Genomic DNA, 14163 nt, shown 5'->3' on the forward strand with positions numbered 1-14163 from the left:
GGATCAGCAGCCGGCGCGCCCGCCGGCGCCGTGGCCGGGCCGGCCGCCCGCTCCTCGTGCAGGGTTTGCTGCACCGGGGCGCCCTCCGGCGCAAAAGGCAGCCGCCGCGGCCGCGCCGCCGGCCCGAGCGGCAGCGGCGAGCGGCGCCCGAGATCACCGCCGCCACCGGCCCCGGGGCTCGTCGCCACAGCCGCGGCCGCGGGCGCCCTCGCGGGCGACGCCGCGCCCCGTGGTGGGTCGCTGGCCGGGCCGCGGTCCTCAAGTGACATCACCACCCGCAGCAGGGCCACCTGGTGCGGCGGCCGCCCCAGTGTCCCAAGGGATAGTCCAAGGGAGCATAAGGAAGCGTGGAGCCCGTCAGAGGTGTTGCGGCAAGGCGCCAAACGGGAAACTCCGGGCTGATGTCTATCATGACGCAGATTGTGCCGTCAGGCAGCCTGGATTTCATGGCATAGCTGCTTTCCCAGCAGTGAGGGCAGCAGCATGGGGACAGGTACGCCCCTGGCTGCCCATCACGCAGGTTGCTTAACATAACCCAAGTCTAGGCACGGCTTCCCCTTGCTTGCTCCCCCTTTCCAGCTTCAACTGCATTTCCCAGCAGCAAGCTCTTTGCCGCAAAGCTCCCGTGTCTACCCTGGATTCCGCAGACACACACCGGCAAAAACGAAACACCTCCGTGATGCGCAACATGTGCAAATCAGAGGACGCTCGTATCGCCCCCGCACCTGCACGCGCTCCTCTGCCCCCGCCAGCGCGCCGTCGCCCGCGCGCGTCATCAGCGCCAAGACGGGCGCGTAACCGTCCACCCAGGCCTCCTGCAGCAGCGCTGACAGCGGGACGGATGCCACTCCCAGAAGCGTGTCCGCGCCAAACCTGGCGGGCGGGCCGCCGGGTTCGGCAGGAGGGGCAAAGCGGGTTGAAGCGTGCCAGGTCAGCGCAAGAAAATCGTTGCACATGCCGCCGTTGCCGCCGGCGTTTTCAAAACCCCGATGGCCGACGCATGGAGGATGCAGCCACGCCGCCCTGAGAGACGATGAGAATGCAGCTGGTGCGGGGCGCCGGGCCCACGGCGGCAAGGTGGGGAGCAGCAAACTTGGGGGCTCGCGCAAAGGGGAGATTAAGGGATGGCGCGGTGCCCACCTCTCCTTGTGCCACGCCTCAAGGGTCAGGCGCGGCTCCCCACCCAGCAGCGACGCCAGCGCCATCACGCCACAGCTGCGCGAGGGGGGCGCGGGCGCAACAAAGGGGGTTCGGTTGGACGGAGCAGCCGAGCGCTTTCAGAAGCCAACGGCCGGGCAACTGGGGACGGCCAGGTGAAGGGGTGGTGGGCAGAAGTCGTGTGCAATCGTACAAACAACCAACCACCGGGCGGCTTGCCGGCCCTGATGGCAGCAGCGCACACGCCGGGAGACAGATACGGATGCATGCTGCGTCACGGCCACCTGAATTCGAGGGACACGTGGCCGTTTGGCAGCGCGCCCTCGCTGCCACGGGCAATCTCTACCGCCGGCCGCGTCCGCAGCGGCGCCGCGCGTGGCGGGACGCGCGCGTTGCAGGCGGCCAGGAAGCCTGCGGGGAGGGGGTCGCGCCGGGGGCGAGGGGCGGGGCACGGCTGAGCAGTCGGGCCGTGTTGTGTGCTGTGCCTGCTCGGCTGGATGGAAGTCGGATGCGCAAGCCCGGCAGCCTGCGCCTGCCTAGTGGCACCAGCACCCCGCAGCATCCGCTAGAGATCGCAAGCCGGATGTTCAATGCCGCCACCTCGCGGCTGAACCTCAACCCTAAACCCTAAACCCTGAACCCTTGACCCTCACTCAGCAGCTCGGCGGGCAGGTGTGCCTGCACGTAGGCGGTCGCCAGGTTGACGGGCAGGCGGCGCCCCGCCTGCAGGCTACGGACGTCGATGGACAGGGAGAAGCGGCGCTCAGGGTCACGCGGCGCCTCTGCGCGCTCCACAGCTTGCGCTGCCCTTTGCTCCTGCTGCTGCTGCTGCTGCTGCTGCTGCTGCTGCTGCTGCTGCTGCTGTGGTGGTGACGCCGGCGACGCCTGGTGGGGGGGCTGCCCCTGCTGCTGCTGAAGCTGCTGCTGCTGTTGCCGGGGTGGCGACGCTGGCGACGCCTGGTGCGACGGCTGCCGCTGCTGCTGCTGCTGCTGCTGCTGCTGCTGCTGCTGCAAATCCATTCGTTCCGCCTGTCGATCTTGCTTGTGCTGCAGCTCGTGTAGCTTCTTTTCCTGCCCCTGTTCCTGATGCCGTTGCTGCGGTTCCTCCTGCCTCTGCTCCTGCTGCTCCTGCTGCTCCTGCTGCTCCTGCTGCTCTCGCTCCCGCTGCCTGTGCTCCGCCCATTCTGCGTCTTGGCTCTCCTGTGGCTGCTGTGGCTCATTCACCCCCTCCTCCTCCTCCTCCTGCTCCTCCTTCTCCACAACCTGCACCTGCGCCGCGCCGGCCTCTGCATGTCCGGATTCGACCCCCGAGGGCGCAACCAGCAGCTGCCTCACCCCTAACTCGCCGTCTACCATCCTCGTCAGCCGGTGCTCACTAGGCTCGGCCCCACTCCCCCGCTCACCCGCACCGGCCTGCGCGCCGCCCCCGCTGCCGCCAGCCGCAGCAGGCGCGTGCGAGGCGCCCGCGTCGTCCCTGGCGGCCACGTCGCCGGCACCCGCGCCGGCGTCAGTCTGCAGCCGTTCTCGCTCCTTGGGCAGGTCAGATCTCAGGCTGAGCCCGGTGGAGCCCGCAGAATCCTGATCTGGCTGCTGACGCCCCAGCGACAACCCTCGCTGCTCCTCCCATTCGTCGTCCACGTGCGCTCGGCCCCAACGCTGCGCCTCCGCCACGCCCCGGCCACCGCCGCTGCGGCGCCGCAGGCTCCCCGGCCGCTGCGGCCTAGCCGCGTCGGCCGGCGCGGCCGCGGCGGGCGCCGCGGCGGGGGCGCCTAGCGGGGCTGTGATGGGGAGGAGGCTGGAGGTGCTGCTCTCGGGAGAGGCGAGGGGCGGGTCCTCCCCAAAGCTGTACGCGACACGCAGCCTGGGGGCGTCCTGCAGCCGGGAGCCGCTGAGCTGCAGCCATTCGGCTGCGTGGCAGGGCCGCATGGGCAGGGCGGAAGGGGCGGCCTAAGGCGCTCTGCTGGAGATGCGGACCACGCAGCGTTGCACAACAAGCCCGCTGCAGCACCCAGCTCACGCTGACCGCTTGTCCCCAGCTTGATAAATGCGACAACCCGCATCCATGTACTTGCATGCACGTACACACACACACACACACACACACACACACACACATGCGCGCGCGACACAACCGCTGCGACGCGCAAGCGTCCGCCCACCTTCAGCATTCTTGCCGTACTGATGGCGCATCTTCGCGTCCCGCAGGTCAAGCACCACCCAGCCCAGCCTAACGCCGTCCCGCCTCAGCACGCTGACTTTGCAGCCGCTTGCACCGCTCGCCTGCAGGCGCCGCAGCTGGCCGCGGTCCTCCACGGCCCACATCAGCGTAGCGCCCCAGGCGTGCGCGTCGCCGCCGACGCTGTAGCCGGTGGTCTTCGTCTCGCCGCCGAACTGGGCGCTGCAAATAAGCGCCTGGAGATCGCCGCCGAAGCCGCGGCCCTCGAGGATGGTGACGCGGAAGACGTGCATGGCTGGCGCGGCACGCGGCGTTGTGGGTGCCTGCGTCGGCGACTACCGCTATTCCCCTGACTGTCAACAGCACGCGCCGCTGTGCAGACCGGACAGGCTGCAGGTCGATTGAGCAGCTTGTGTGTCAAATGCGCTACACGTTGGCTTTTGAATAATTATTGCGCCAGATCAATCTGGCGCAACAACAGTCGCAGACGCGACAAAGACTGCGATGAGCTGCACAAAGTGATGCGATGCGAGCTTGTGGTTGTGATTTGATCAAGTGCACATTGCCCTCCACTCGTGCATGTCATGCTCTTCAATTCCGCCGCTTCAGTGCTGTTCTCCCTGCACGCCCAGTGCCGGCGCCGTGCACACACACGCCCCGGGTGCTCAAAAGCGCCGTGCTACGCCGTGCTGGATAGGCACAGATCAGCCATACTGGCTGAACAACAGCACAATGGCCCTGCTCGTCATCTTGACTAAGCGCCATGGGGCGGACTGCAACCAGCCCCGGGCGCCCCTGTCACCTTCGCACGCGGCCCGCCAGCCCGCACAACCCCTGGCCGTCCCGCGCATTGCAGCACCGCCGTCTGATTACGCTGTCCTCCGTCAATCGTCACCCACTGCATGATCGGGCCGAGCCGTCCCGGGACGCGTCACCCGCGCCACGACTCGTTACAGCGCCGTCATCCCCCCGTCCACCATGAGCACCGCCCCGGTGATAAAAGACGCATCCGACGACAGCAGGAACGCCACCGCGCCCGCCACCTCGTCGGGCGAGCCCATGCGCTGGATGATCAGGCCGCCCTTCATCTCATTCATGATCTGATCAGGGGCCTTTCCCTGTACAATGAGGGAAGACGCAGGGGCGAGGCGACGCACGGGCTCTGAACAGGCGCCCAGGGCGCAGCGCAAGAAAAGGAGGCGGGGGCACAGGCAAACAGGGTCTCGCAGAGGATAGGGTGAGACGGAAGCGCAGACAGGCCAGCGCCGCAAGAGCGCGGCAGCACCCCTGGCTCGCGACGACAAGGCCTGATCGGCCAAGCCGGGCTTAGACAACCATTGCAGCGTGGGATATCCGCACGCAATCTGCAGGGATGCAGCCATGAGCTCGCACCGCAAACAACGTCTGCCCCGACAAACTATGAAACAGGCTCGCCCAGCACTGCCACAACACCGCCACGCCCTCTCTCTACAGTACTGCACACCCCTTAAACCAGCATACCTGTGAGTGAGCGTGCTTCTCAGTGGCCTCCGTTAAAATCGGCCCTGGGCAGACGGCGTTGACTCGGATACCATGCTGACCCAAGTCGAGGGCGCAGCAGCGCGTCAGCTGCAGTATGGCGCCCTTGGAGGCGGAGTAGGGCACGAACCCCGGCTGCGCTATGAAAGACGAGATGGACGCGAGGTTGACAATGGACCCACCGCCACGGCCGGCCGCCTTGATGGCGCGACCGGCGTGCTTGATGCAAAACTGCGGCGCGGCGCGAGGAGGAGGGGGGGCCGTGTGGTGCGGCGCCGCGCGTGAGCGGCTGCCAGGGTGTGCTGTGCTGTCCGGAAGGACGAAAGCTGATGGGTCACGCAGGGTGCTCCGCCGTAAATGCAGCCAGAGCCGTTTCTTGATTTGTCCCAGCCGACAATTTCATCCCATCCGGCAACAGGGGCTGGCACGCGTGTGCTTGCACACGCCACTGCTGCTCGGCTAGGACCGGCAGGGGCCAACCCCTGCCGTGCTGTATGGGTCACCCATGCTTGACCCTGCTGCCCACTAAAATAATTTGACGAGGGCCCTGTCAGGCTCACCGTGTAGCCCTTGACGTTTGTGGCGAAAGAGAGGTCCAGGTCCGCCTCTGTGACGTCTAGCGCGCTGCTGAACACAAACCTGCGGCGTGCGAGCGCGACGTGCATACGATTGAGAGTTCCCGGCAACTGTGTTGGGATTCCTGCACCCGATTACATCGGCGGTGAGTGGCCTCACTATGCTTTATGGCTGTCATTATGGTGATTGTGACTCCTATCACGCCCGCCCCGACCCATCGGCCCAGGAGTCCTGGACACAGCTCCACATCGACGCACAATCACATCCACAAACGCATGTACCCACACATGCACCCACCAGACACACATACGTACATTGCACACACACACATACTCATGTAACACACTGACACATACACACCTGGCGGCGTTGTTGACTAAATGGTCCAACCGACCGCCACCAAAGCTCACTGCTGCCTGCATCAAGGCCTCCACCTGGTCCTCTTTTGACACATCCACCTGCGCCGCATACATGCGTGCCGTTTCAAATCATCCGCCATAACGCAGATGCACAGGGGCCCGCGGAAGCGCCTCCCGCAGATAAGGACGCCGATGCCGTGTGAGGCAGCAGCTGTAAGTCACCCGTTGCAATGCAGGTTGGAGGGACCATCCCATTGCTCGCCTGGATCGCGAGCGCCTTGCCGCCCTCCAGTGTCAGCTGCTGTGCCACTGCCTGAGCGCCCTCTAAATCCGTGTCAGCGATCACCACGGCGGCGCCCTCGGCCGCCAAGCGCCGCGCCACGGCGGCGCCGATGCCCTTCGCAGCACCGGTAACCACTGCCACGCGGCCCACAAATCGCGGGCAGCTGGACGCGCCTGCAGAGGACATAGCTTGACCTTAAGGCTGCCAGGAGGATACACCAGCGGTTAGCGCTGCTGTCGTCGAGCGGACGCCACTGCTGCTGCTGCTCGTGCTGCAGCTGCTGCTGATGCTGCGTGCCCGCCTGGCACGCCCTCCAGGTCCAAACCAAAATCTTTGGTGGGTCACACCAGCTGCCTCTAGACAAGCTAGACTTCCACGACATCAGCAAGCGAGCTACGCTTTTGAATTGCCTGATCTTATCGCCTGTGCCTTCCCACCCAGCAACGGTGACCTGAAGTAACTTGGTTCGAGCTTGGGCTTTGGCAGCGCCCCATGACTGGCCCAATCTCATTTCGTCTACGATAGTGATGTTCCGGACGTTCTGCAGCTCTCGAGGCCAAGAGTGCAGTGTCACCCGACTTTGGCCAGCGAGGATCTGGTGCCCACGTCGAATCGCCATGAGGGCCGTTCTGGCTTCGATATTGCTGCAGGGAGCACGGGCATGTCTCGAAGGTGCGTTTCCACACGCTTTGTGGCTGCTTGTGGGTTGCAGCATGGGCTGCTTCGCTCTTTGCCCTTGCCGCCCTCGCCGCAGCCGCAGCCGCAGCAGCAGCAGCAGCAGCCGTGCTCAGGCAGCCGCCATCCATCCACGCCAGCGCGTCCTGCCCGCCTTCGTTCCGCACGCACAAGCCCCGCAACCCTCCGGCCTGCGCCTGCGCCTGCGCCTGCTCCTGCACCCGCAGCGTCGATACTCAAGGCTGGTGACATCAGCGTGCAAATCAGCAGCCTGGTCATGAACGACAAGGGCGGCTGGGCGGCGGCCGGCTCGGGCCCCACCAAGTACTCCCTTCCGACGCCGGGCCCTCTGCAGTACCTTCTGGCATACGGGTGAGAGTGGCTGCCAGCCAGGCAGGCCAGCGCTCGCACCGGGTGCGGTTCAGTTGCCAGCAGCCGCTGGCATGGGGTGTCGCGGCTGGACTGGTGCTGGCGCCAGTCTATGGTACTTTTGGGCTCCCAAGTGGCGGCGTTCAGTGATCCTCCTTTCCTCCCTGCCCCCATCTCGCAGCGGCAAGGGCGCGGACGGCAAGGGGCAGGCGTTGTGCCTCCAGAGCCTGTCGGGCATTGACCCCTGCCGCCGGCAGGACAACGCGACCAATAGGACCCAGCTATTTGGGCAGGGGAGCCCCGGCGACTGCTTCGACTTCAATACAGGTGAAGCCGCGGCAGCATGCACACTTTTGGCGACCTGGGGGCTGCGGCGCGGCAGACGCCTCTGGACGGAAACCGAGCATATGCTGTGGGGGCGAGCTGACAGCTGGGGAGCATTGTGCGGATCAAAGCCGGATACGTGCATACATGCAACGACGGGGCACCGGCGCACCAGATGGACTCACTGTCGCTACCGCAAAACAGGGGGTAAGTCCTCCTCCCGAAGCGCACACAACCCCGCACACACGTCCTCGCACGCGCACGGGGCCGCCCATGTGACCCACAGGCGCCACCAAGCTCGTGCGCAAGGCCTTGGCCTCCCGGCTCGCCGGCGTGGCGTGCCCCAACTCGAAGGACAGGGCTCAGGGGGCCGTCAGCACCGAGTGGCGGCTGGCGCAGGGCCCAAAGGGCAGCTTGACCCTCACAATGATGGAGGACAAGCAGGTGAGCGCGCACGTGTGCACGTGTGTGCGTGGGTGTTTGGGTGGGTGGGCGCGGAACGCTTGGTCGCGGCGTGAGGAGTCTGGTGGGGAGGCAGGGGTGTGTGTGCTAGTGAAGGGGGGCGGTGGAACGCGGCGGTTCGAGCCGGGTGGCGGGCAAGGTTGGCAAGAGGCTGAGCGCGCGTCCACCACTATGGGCGTTGCCGGAGGCGCCTCGAAAACACCGCCCCTCCCGCGCCAACACTCGCCGTAGCTCCGTTTCAAGTGTTTTCATCCCGCCCCTGCTCGGCGTCCACGCGCTCTCTTTGCGCAGCAACCGGCGTGCAAGGGCGCGAAGCAGACGCGGACCCAGCGGACGGAGACCACGACCCTGAAGCTGCTCACCGGCTGCCTGCTCGGCACGACGCCCCCAAACTGCACGGCGGGTGGGCGAATTCGGCTGTTCAGGCCCAGGCTGCACTGGGCCTGCAAGCGTCTGCCGGCCTGAGTGTGCGCCATGCATGCTGGTGCTTCCTCACCTGCACGCGCACTTCCTGACCAGATTATTTCAACCAATTGGCACACAGGATAACAACAGGATAAGCCCTTCATTTTTGATTTGTGATGAGCCGTTTCAATTTGGGCTATGCTTGTGCAATCAGTACGGCCTTCATCCCCCCCCCACCCCGCCCAGCGCTCTCTACTCCCCCCACCTCACAAAAAACGCCACCCACACGTCGCGCGGCACACCCACTGCTCCCACACTCCGCCCGCGGCTCGCGTTCAGGCGTCAAGTCCTGCCGGGCGTGCGGCGCTGGCCAGGTGCTGTGGAGCAACTTTGACCAGAACGCGCAGGAGCAAATAGAGGTGAAGGGCTCGCAGACCCAAGCGCGGCGCGTGCGAATGGGCATGCCACGCACCTCCTTAACCTTGACCTGCACAGCGTGCGGCGCGTGATTAGTGCACGGCATGTGTGTGATGATTGAGAGTGCGTTGGGGCGGCAGGCTTGAACTCACGGCAGGGTAGACCGAAAGTCTCCAGCCGCTTCGCCTCTGGCTGTTTTGTGTCAGGGCTTCCACCCATCCGCGACGCATCGTTGATCCATCCGCTCTGTGCGCACGACGCACCTTTGACCCGTCCACTCTGCGCTACCCACCTCGCCCTCTTTCTCCAGATTTGCCTTGATCAATCCGCGACCTGCAAGGTCGGCCCCGAGTTTACAGGCTGCCCGCCGGGCTTCTACGGCGCGGCCATCGCCCCCAAGGCATCAGACGGCGTGCAGTGCCGTCCCTGCGCGCCTGGGACGTTCAGGAGCGCCGACGACGGCCCCGGCGGCGACGGGTCGGCGTCGGCGCTGCTGAGCAGCTGCCTCGCGGTGGGCGCGCCGGGGGCGGGGGCGGCGGGGTTTCGAGGCTCGGGAGGGCAGTCATAGGGTGGCAAGGCAGAGTGAAATGAGCATGCATGTAATGGAAGAGTATGCATGGGGTGCTGAGGGCAAACTGTATGCATGACAGAAGCAAGCCTGCTGCCTGGCGCGCACACGCGCTCTGGATGCCGTTCCCCACACATGTCTCCGCCCCCGCTTGACTTCTTCAGTGCCCCTCTGACAAAGACTCGGGCTGGGCCGCCGCCGGCTGCCGGCCGTGCCCGCCCGGCACCATCGCCAAGCGGAACAGCTCGCCGCTGCAGTGCACGCCCTGCGTGGTGGTGAGCACCAAGGCGCCGCTTGCTGGTTCGGCACGTGGGCGGGTGTGGATTGCGAACGCCTGTATGTGCGACCATGGGCGGCTGGCCTCTGGCCTTGTGCTGAGCATTGCAGTCACCGCCTGCTAGGAGGTTGTGTTCTGTTGGTCGGCGCGCATGGCAGACAGTGGTATGGCGCAGCCAGCGGCCTTGGCCAAGGGCTCGGCTCGAGCTCCTGCTGAGTATTGGCTCATGCATGGCAGCAAACCCATGCCGCTGGTCCATGCCGTCCCCTTGATGCGCGCAGGGCACGTACCTGCCGCCCACAAAGCCGAGCTGGGCGCCCCAGGACAGTGATCAGTGCCTCGACTGCCCCCAGGGTGCGTCCGCCACACGCCGGCCGGGCTCCTGCTCGCTCGCTGCCCCAGTTGTTAGGCTTCGAGGCGGCCGCAGCCCGGGCGGGCGGTGGCTGCCTGGACGTGTCCCCATGTCTCACCTGCCTTGACCCCCTAGATCGGCCATTGTCGGGTGTCTCTTGCGAACATCGCACCTTTTCACCATTTTGAATCCTGGGACCGCAGCTGTCCTGGCGCGCACGCTTGTGACCATCCCCCTCAAATCCGCCCCACCTCGGACTGTAAAATGCCTCGCAGGGATGTACCAAGACCAGGCCGGCAGGTGAGAAGATGGCGGGGGGTGCTGATAGGGTGTACGCCGATCAGAGGGGTGGAGTAGCGCGCTGGGCGGGTGTTAGGCTTGAACTCTGCAAAGCCAAACCTCGTCTCGACCTTGTCTGCAGCATCAAAGACCATGCATGCGCCACACCTGTCATTGACCTTGGGGCTCTTGTTGGATCCTGCTGCGTTCTGCACCCCCGGACTGGCCAACCAGAGTCAAGCTCGCGCCCGCCCCATTCGCGCCCTCCCCCCAGTCAATCCTGCAAGGTGTGCACGACCGCGTGGCGCTGCTTCCCGGAGCGCGCGGTGCAGCTGGGCAAATTCTCAGAGGTGCCCTTCCGCTTCTTCGGCCCCGCGGGCCACCCCCAGTGCGCGAGCGTGGACGGCAAGACATGCCTGAAGAATGCAACTTGGTGAGGGGCAGCAGGGTGCGAGGGCTGGCTCATGCGTACCGCACCGAAAAGTGCAGAACTGCATTGATCCTGCCAGACGGGGCTGCGTCTTCTTTTGAGCTAACTCCACAGCGAGGATGCGGGGATTGCAAACGGTAGAGGAGCGTCTCTGCGTCACAGGCACAAAACCGCACCAGCAACCCCTCTGGGGCAGATACGCGCCGACCGATCTTGTGCCCCCTTTTGAAAGCCTTCCTTATTAATGTTGAACCCTTCATTATCCTCTCCCACAGCACCGACGACAAGCTGCAAATGGTGCGGGACCTGGAAGCTGCCGGGCAGCTGAAGCCCCTGACATGCGGCCCCCTGCACGCCGCCAAGTGGGCCGGGAGCACCGGCTACTCAGAGGGGCCCGGGCACTGGTGCAACGTGCTGCTGTACGACTTCTTGGTGAGTCAAATTCAGAGGTTTGACTTTGCCGAGGTTGCTCAGGTGTCCGCCAGCACACATGGCGCAGAGTGGAATGTATAATGATGCACGTGCGGTCGGCGACCTGGCTGTGGAGCTGTGAGAGAGGCTGGATTACAAGCGAAAGGATGGGATGCAGGAGCAGTGACTGTGCTCATTACGCACTGGAGTCCCGGGAGTGTCTCGTCATCAGGGCCCCTGTCGGCTTGCATTCCCTCCAAATGCGTTCATGCAGCGTGGTTCAACGCACTGCTCCCGCGTTCCACGGCTGCGGGCCCAGCCATAGTATGGCCGTGCCGCTTGCAACTCTGGCGCCTCTACTTACGCCCCCCTCCTCCTGTCGCCGCCCCCGTGTCGCAGCCCGCGGGCGCCAAGGCCCCGGCCGGGATCTACAACACCAGCTTCTGGGTGCAGCCGCCCAAGCCCGCAGACGAGACCGTCACGGGCGCAGACTCGCCAGATGAGTGCCAGCCGCGCACCGGCTGGTAGAAAGGGCGTCGCCGCGCGTCAACGCTGGCGCGGCGTGATGCGTCGTGCCGCCCCCCACCTACACCCACCCCCTTCCGGATTGAGGAATGCTCACGATATTTGCTGCTAGTTGGCGTTTCGCGCCCGGTGTGCGCTTTTTGCCGATCCTGTCTTGCTGTCCTGCTCAACATGTCTCTGCCAAAGTCGTTCGCAATCTCGCTTAATCTCACGTGATCTTGCCGGCTATGACATCCCCCACACGTCAGATGTGTCACGCTACCACAAAGACTATCAACTACCCTTGCAATGCACAGAGCACATGACAATATCAGTTGCACACGTATACACACATATAAAATCGCAAGCGCCGGACCTCGGACCCGCACGTTGTATGCGCGGCTTTTGCCGTTGCCGTTTTGCTGCGACATGCGGGGCGCGCTTGCGCGGCGCGGCCCGTCAACAGTACAAGCCCCTCAGGACGGCAACATGCGGGCTCGCGGCAGGCCGCGCCTCTGCAAAGCACGCAAAGCATGCAGGCACATCGCCACCTTGGCTGATGGTACACGTGATGACCGATCGACGTTCTTCGTCCGGGCGGGGTACTCTCTGAGGCAAGGGTTGTGATCAATGTCGAAGCGTCTTGAAAATGGGATACAGGGGCTTCCCCCACCCACCCAGACCCCATTCGCACGGGCGCACGTCGGTAGCAAGGGCTCCCCCACCGCAGAACTGAGCGGCTGGCGGCGCCCCGCCCCTTTCTCAGCATGTAATGAACATGCGGCCCCGCTGAGCACATGCAGTCGGCGGGCGCCGTGTACCGGTGGCTTTGTGGAGTGTACTGTGAGGAGTGCAGGCCGCGGGAGCTGCGTGTCGCTGTGGCCTTAGGGTCACCACGACGCGGCCGCCTGAGCAGGCCGGTTTCTCAATCAACAAAGGGTGACTGGCGTTGGATCGGCGACGTCGGCCGGCTATGACGATGCACAACCACATGGGCCGGTCGTGAGATTGGGGCCGCATGTGCTTGTGTGCAGTGGGGCAATGAAGTGGTGCGGTGGTGAGTTCCCAGCGCAGGAGGCTGGGCGCCCTTCACCACTGGTTGCGCTGCACGCTGGCCTGCCGCTGCAAAGCTCTTTTCCGGTGATAGCTTCATACCTCTTCAAATCATGTTACACAAAACCCTAGTCTCCCTCCGATACACCTATGACAACGCAGGGGGCCATCTTGCCTTGGTCTGACAGTCTTGATGATTTGACGAGCACAAGCCGTTCTACGTTTCGGCAGTGTTGCGCATAGTATCCGTGATTACTATGCTGGGCATGTTTCTGTCCCGGCCTGGTCGTTGTCGTGGATGGGAGTAACTCGCCCAAGTGGGATACACGGAGCCTTCTTGCCCACCCCAAAATGGGTGGTTGCTATTCTAGTGACTCTTGTCGTGCTCTCGGCGACGACGGCCCCATGTCGTCAGGGCTTCGCGGCGGGGCGCACGCTGAGCAAAGCAGCTCGTCGTGCCGAAGGCCTGCACACTGGGCTGGGCAGCCCCCGGCCGCGCAGCCGTCCTGCTCGTCAATGCCACGGCCCAGTGAAGATAGCTTAAGATCCAGCAGGGGCCGCAGCATGAACGACTGCACGATCCTCGTCAGCACGCCGTCCGCCGCCAAGCTCCGGCCTTTCCCCGCAGCTACCGACGCCGCCGCGGCGCGGCCGGCCGCGGCGGCCCCGTGGCGCCCGTTCGCGCCCGCCCGCACGCGCGTGCGCCGGGCGTCCGCCGATACCGCCCTCCACGCGCAGGCGGCCGCCGCGGCGGCTGCGGAGGAGCTCGCGCGCTCAAGCTGCTCCGGCCACGTGTCCGGCAGCCCCTCCCGGGGGTGCGGGGCCGTGCGGCGCACCAGCTGCTGCGCGGAGATGTTTGCGCGGCTTGTCGCGCCGCCACAGGCCATGCTGATTGCTGACCAGACGACCCAGCTGTGCTGCCGGCTTTTCGAGGTGATTGCGTGTGTGGGGGGCGCACGTGTGAATGACTTGGCCAGGTTGTGCACCTTTTTGTTGTCGTCGTGTCATGCGTGTTTGTGTGTGTGTGCGTGTGTGCTGCATGTGTGAGTGTGTGTGTGTGTGTGTGTGTGTGTGTGGTTGCCTATGCGTTGAGAGGATGTTTACGTAGAGGTATGTGTAGGTGCATGTTGGCAGCAACTCCCGCATGTGTCGACCTCTCGCCCGAATGCCGCGCAACAAAATCACGGCACGCGCCCGGCGACCCGACACAACAGGTGTCGGCTGCTGTGATAATGCAGGCGGCGCCCGCAGAGGCGCCGCAGGCGCCGCGCGGCGGCCCCGAGCATCGCCGCGCCGTCTCCCCGTCGGCGGCGTCGGCCGCGCGACTGCTTTCCTTATCCGGCTGCGAGCACTGGCCCGTGGAGCCGACAGTGGCCGTGTGCGACGTTGCGCTGCGCGCGGCCGCGGCGCGCTGCGTCGTCGCCGGCGCGCCGCCGGGCGTGCTGGTCGCGTGCGGCGCCGACGTCGCGGCTGTGAGCGGCGGCCGCGCCGCGTTTGTCGCAGCGGCGCCGCTCGTGCGCGACGGCGTGTGTGGCGGAGCTATGTGAGCAACTGCACCCCCCTCCCC

The 14163-nt window shown here is 65.3% G+C and overlaps 4 protein-coding genes across 4 annotated transcripts in view; 2 read left to right on the forward strand and 2 right to left on the reverse strand.

Annotated features, from left to right (window-relative positions):
* The window catches only part of MNEG_3381 (hypothetical protein), a gene marked incomplete at both ends in the record, with an annotated part of 7310 nt that extends 3683 nt beyond the window's left edge, over positions 1–3627 (reverse strand). Inside the window, 6 exons of the mRNA XM_014048141.1 lie at positions 726–873; positions 1141–1215; positions 1443–1569; positions 1812–2444; positions 2562–3065; positions 3318–3627. Coding sequence (XP_013903595.1) covers positions 726–873; positions 1141–1215; positions 1443–1569; positions 1812–2444; positions 2562–3065; positions 3318–3627 — 1797 coding nt within the window. The remainder of the gene's footprint in view (positions 1–725; positions 874–1140; positions 1216–1442; positions 1570–1811; positions 2445–2561; positions 3066–3317) is intronic.
* Positions 3628–4284: 657 nt separating this feature from the next.
* Positions 4285–5517, reverse strand: MNEG_3382 (short-chain dehydrogenase/reductase SDR; the record flags this gene model as incomplete). The annotated part of the gene is made up of 3 exons (XM_014048142.1): positions 4285–4452; positions 4835–5083; positions 5413–5517. 3 exons carry the CDS (start codon positions 5515–5517, stop codon positions 4285–4287), a joined length of 522 nt encoding a protein of 173 aa, XP_013903596.1.
* Positions 5518–6687: 1170 nt separating this feature from the next.
* On the forward strand, positions 6688–11567 carry MNEG_3383 (hypothetical protein; the record flags this gene model as incomplete). Its single annotated transcript, XM_014048143.1, has 13 exons — positions 6688–6742; positions 6973–7117; positions 7296–7441; positions 7725–7882; positions 8192–8303; positions 8645–8724; positions 9033–9233; positions 9455–9565; positions 9849–9921; positions 10195–10219; positions 10473–10631; positions 10904–11060; positions 11439–11567. 13 exons carry the CDS (start codon positions 6688–6690, stop codon positions 11565–11567), a joined length of 1551 nt encoding a protein of 516 aa, XP_013903597.1.
* Positions 11568–13160: 1593 nt separating this feature from the next.
* Positions 13161–13529, forward strand: MNEG_3384 (hypothetical protein; the record flags this gene model as incomplete). Its single annotated transcript, XM_014048144.1, has 1 exon — positions 13161–13529. A coding segment is annotated over one exon (369 nt), but the record flags the coding sequence as incomplete, so codon positions are not given.
* Between the last annotated feature and the right edge of the window lie 634 nt (positions 13530–14163).

This window comes from Monoraphidium neglectum, assembly GCF_000611645.1.
Source record: "Monoraphidium neglectum strain SAG 48.87 unplaced genomic scaffold scaffold00424, whole genome shotgun sequence".
NCBI lineage: Eukaryota > Viridiplantae > Chlorophyta > Chlorophyceae > Sphaeropleales > Selenastraceae > Monoraphidium > Monoraphidium neglectum.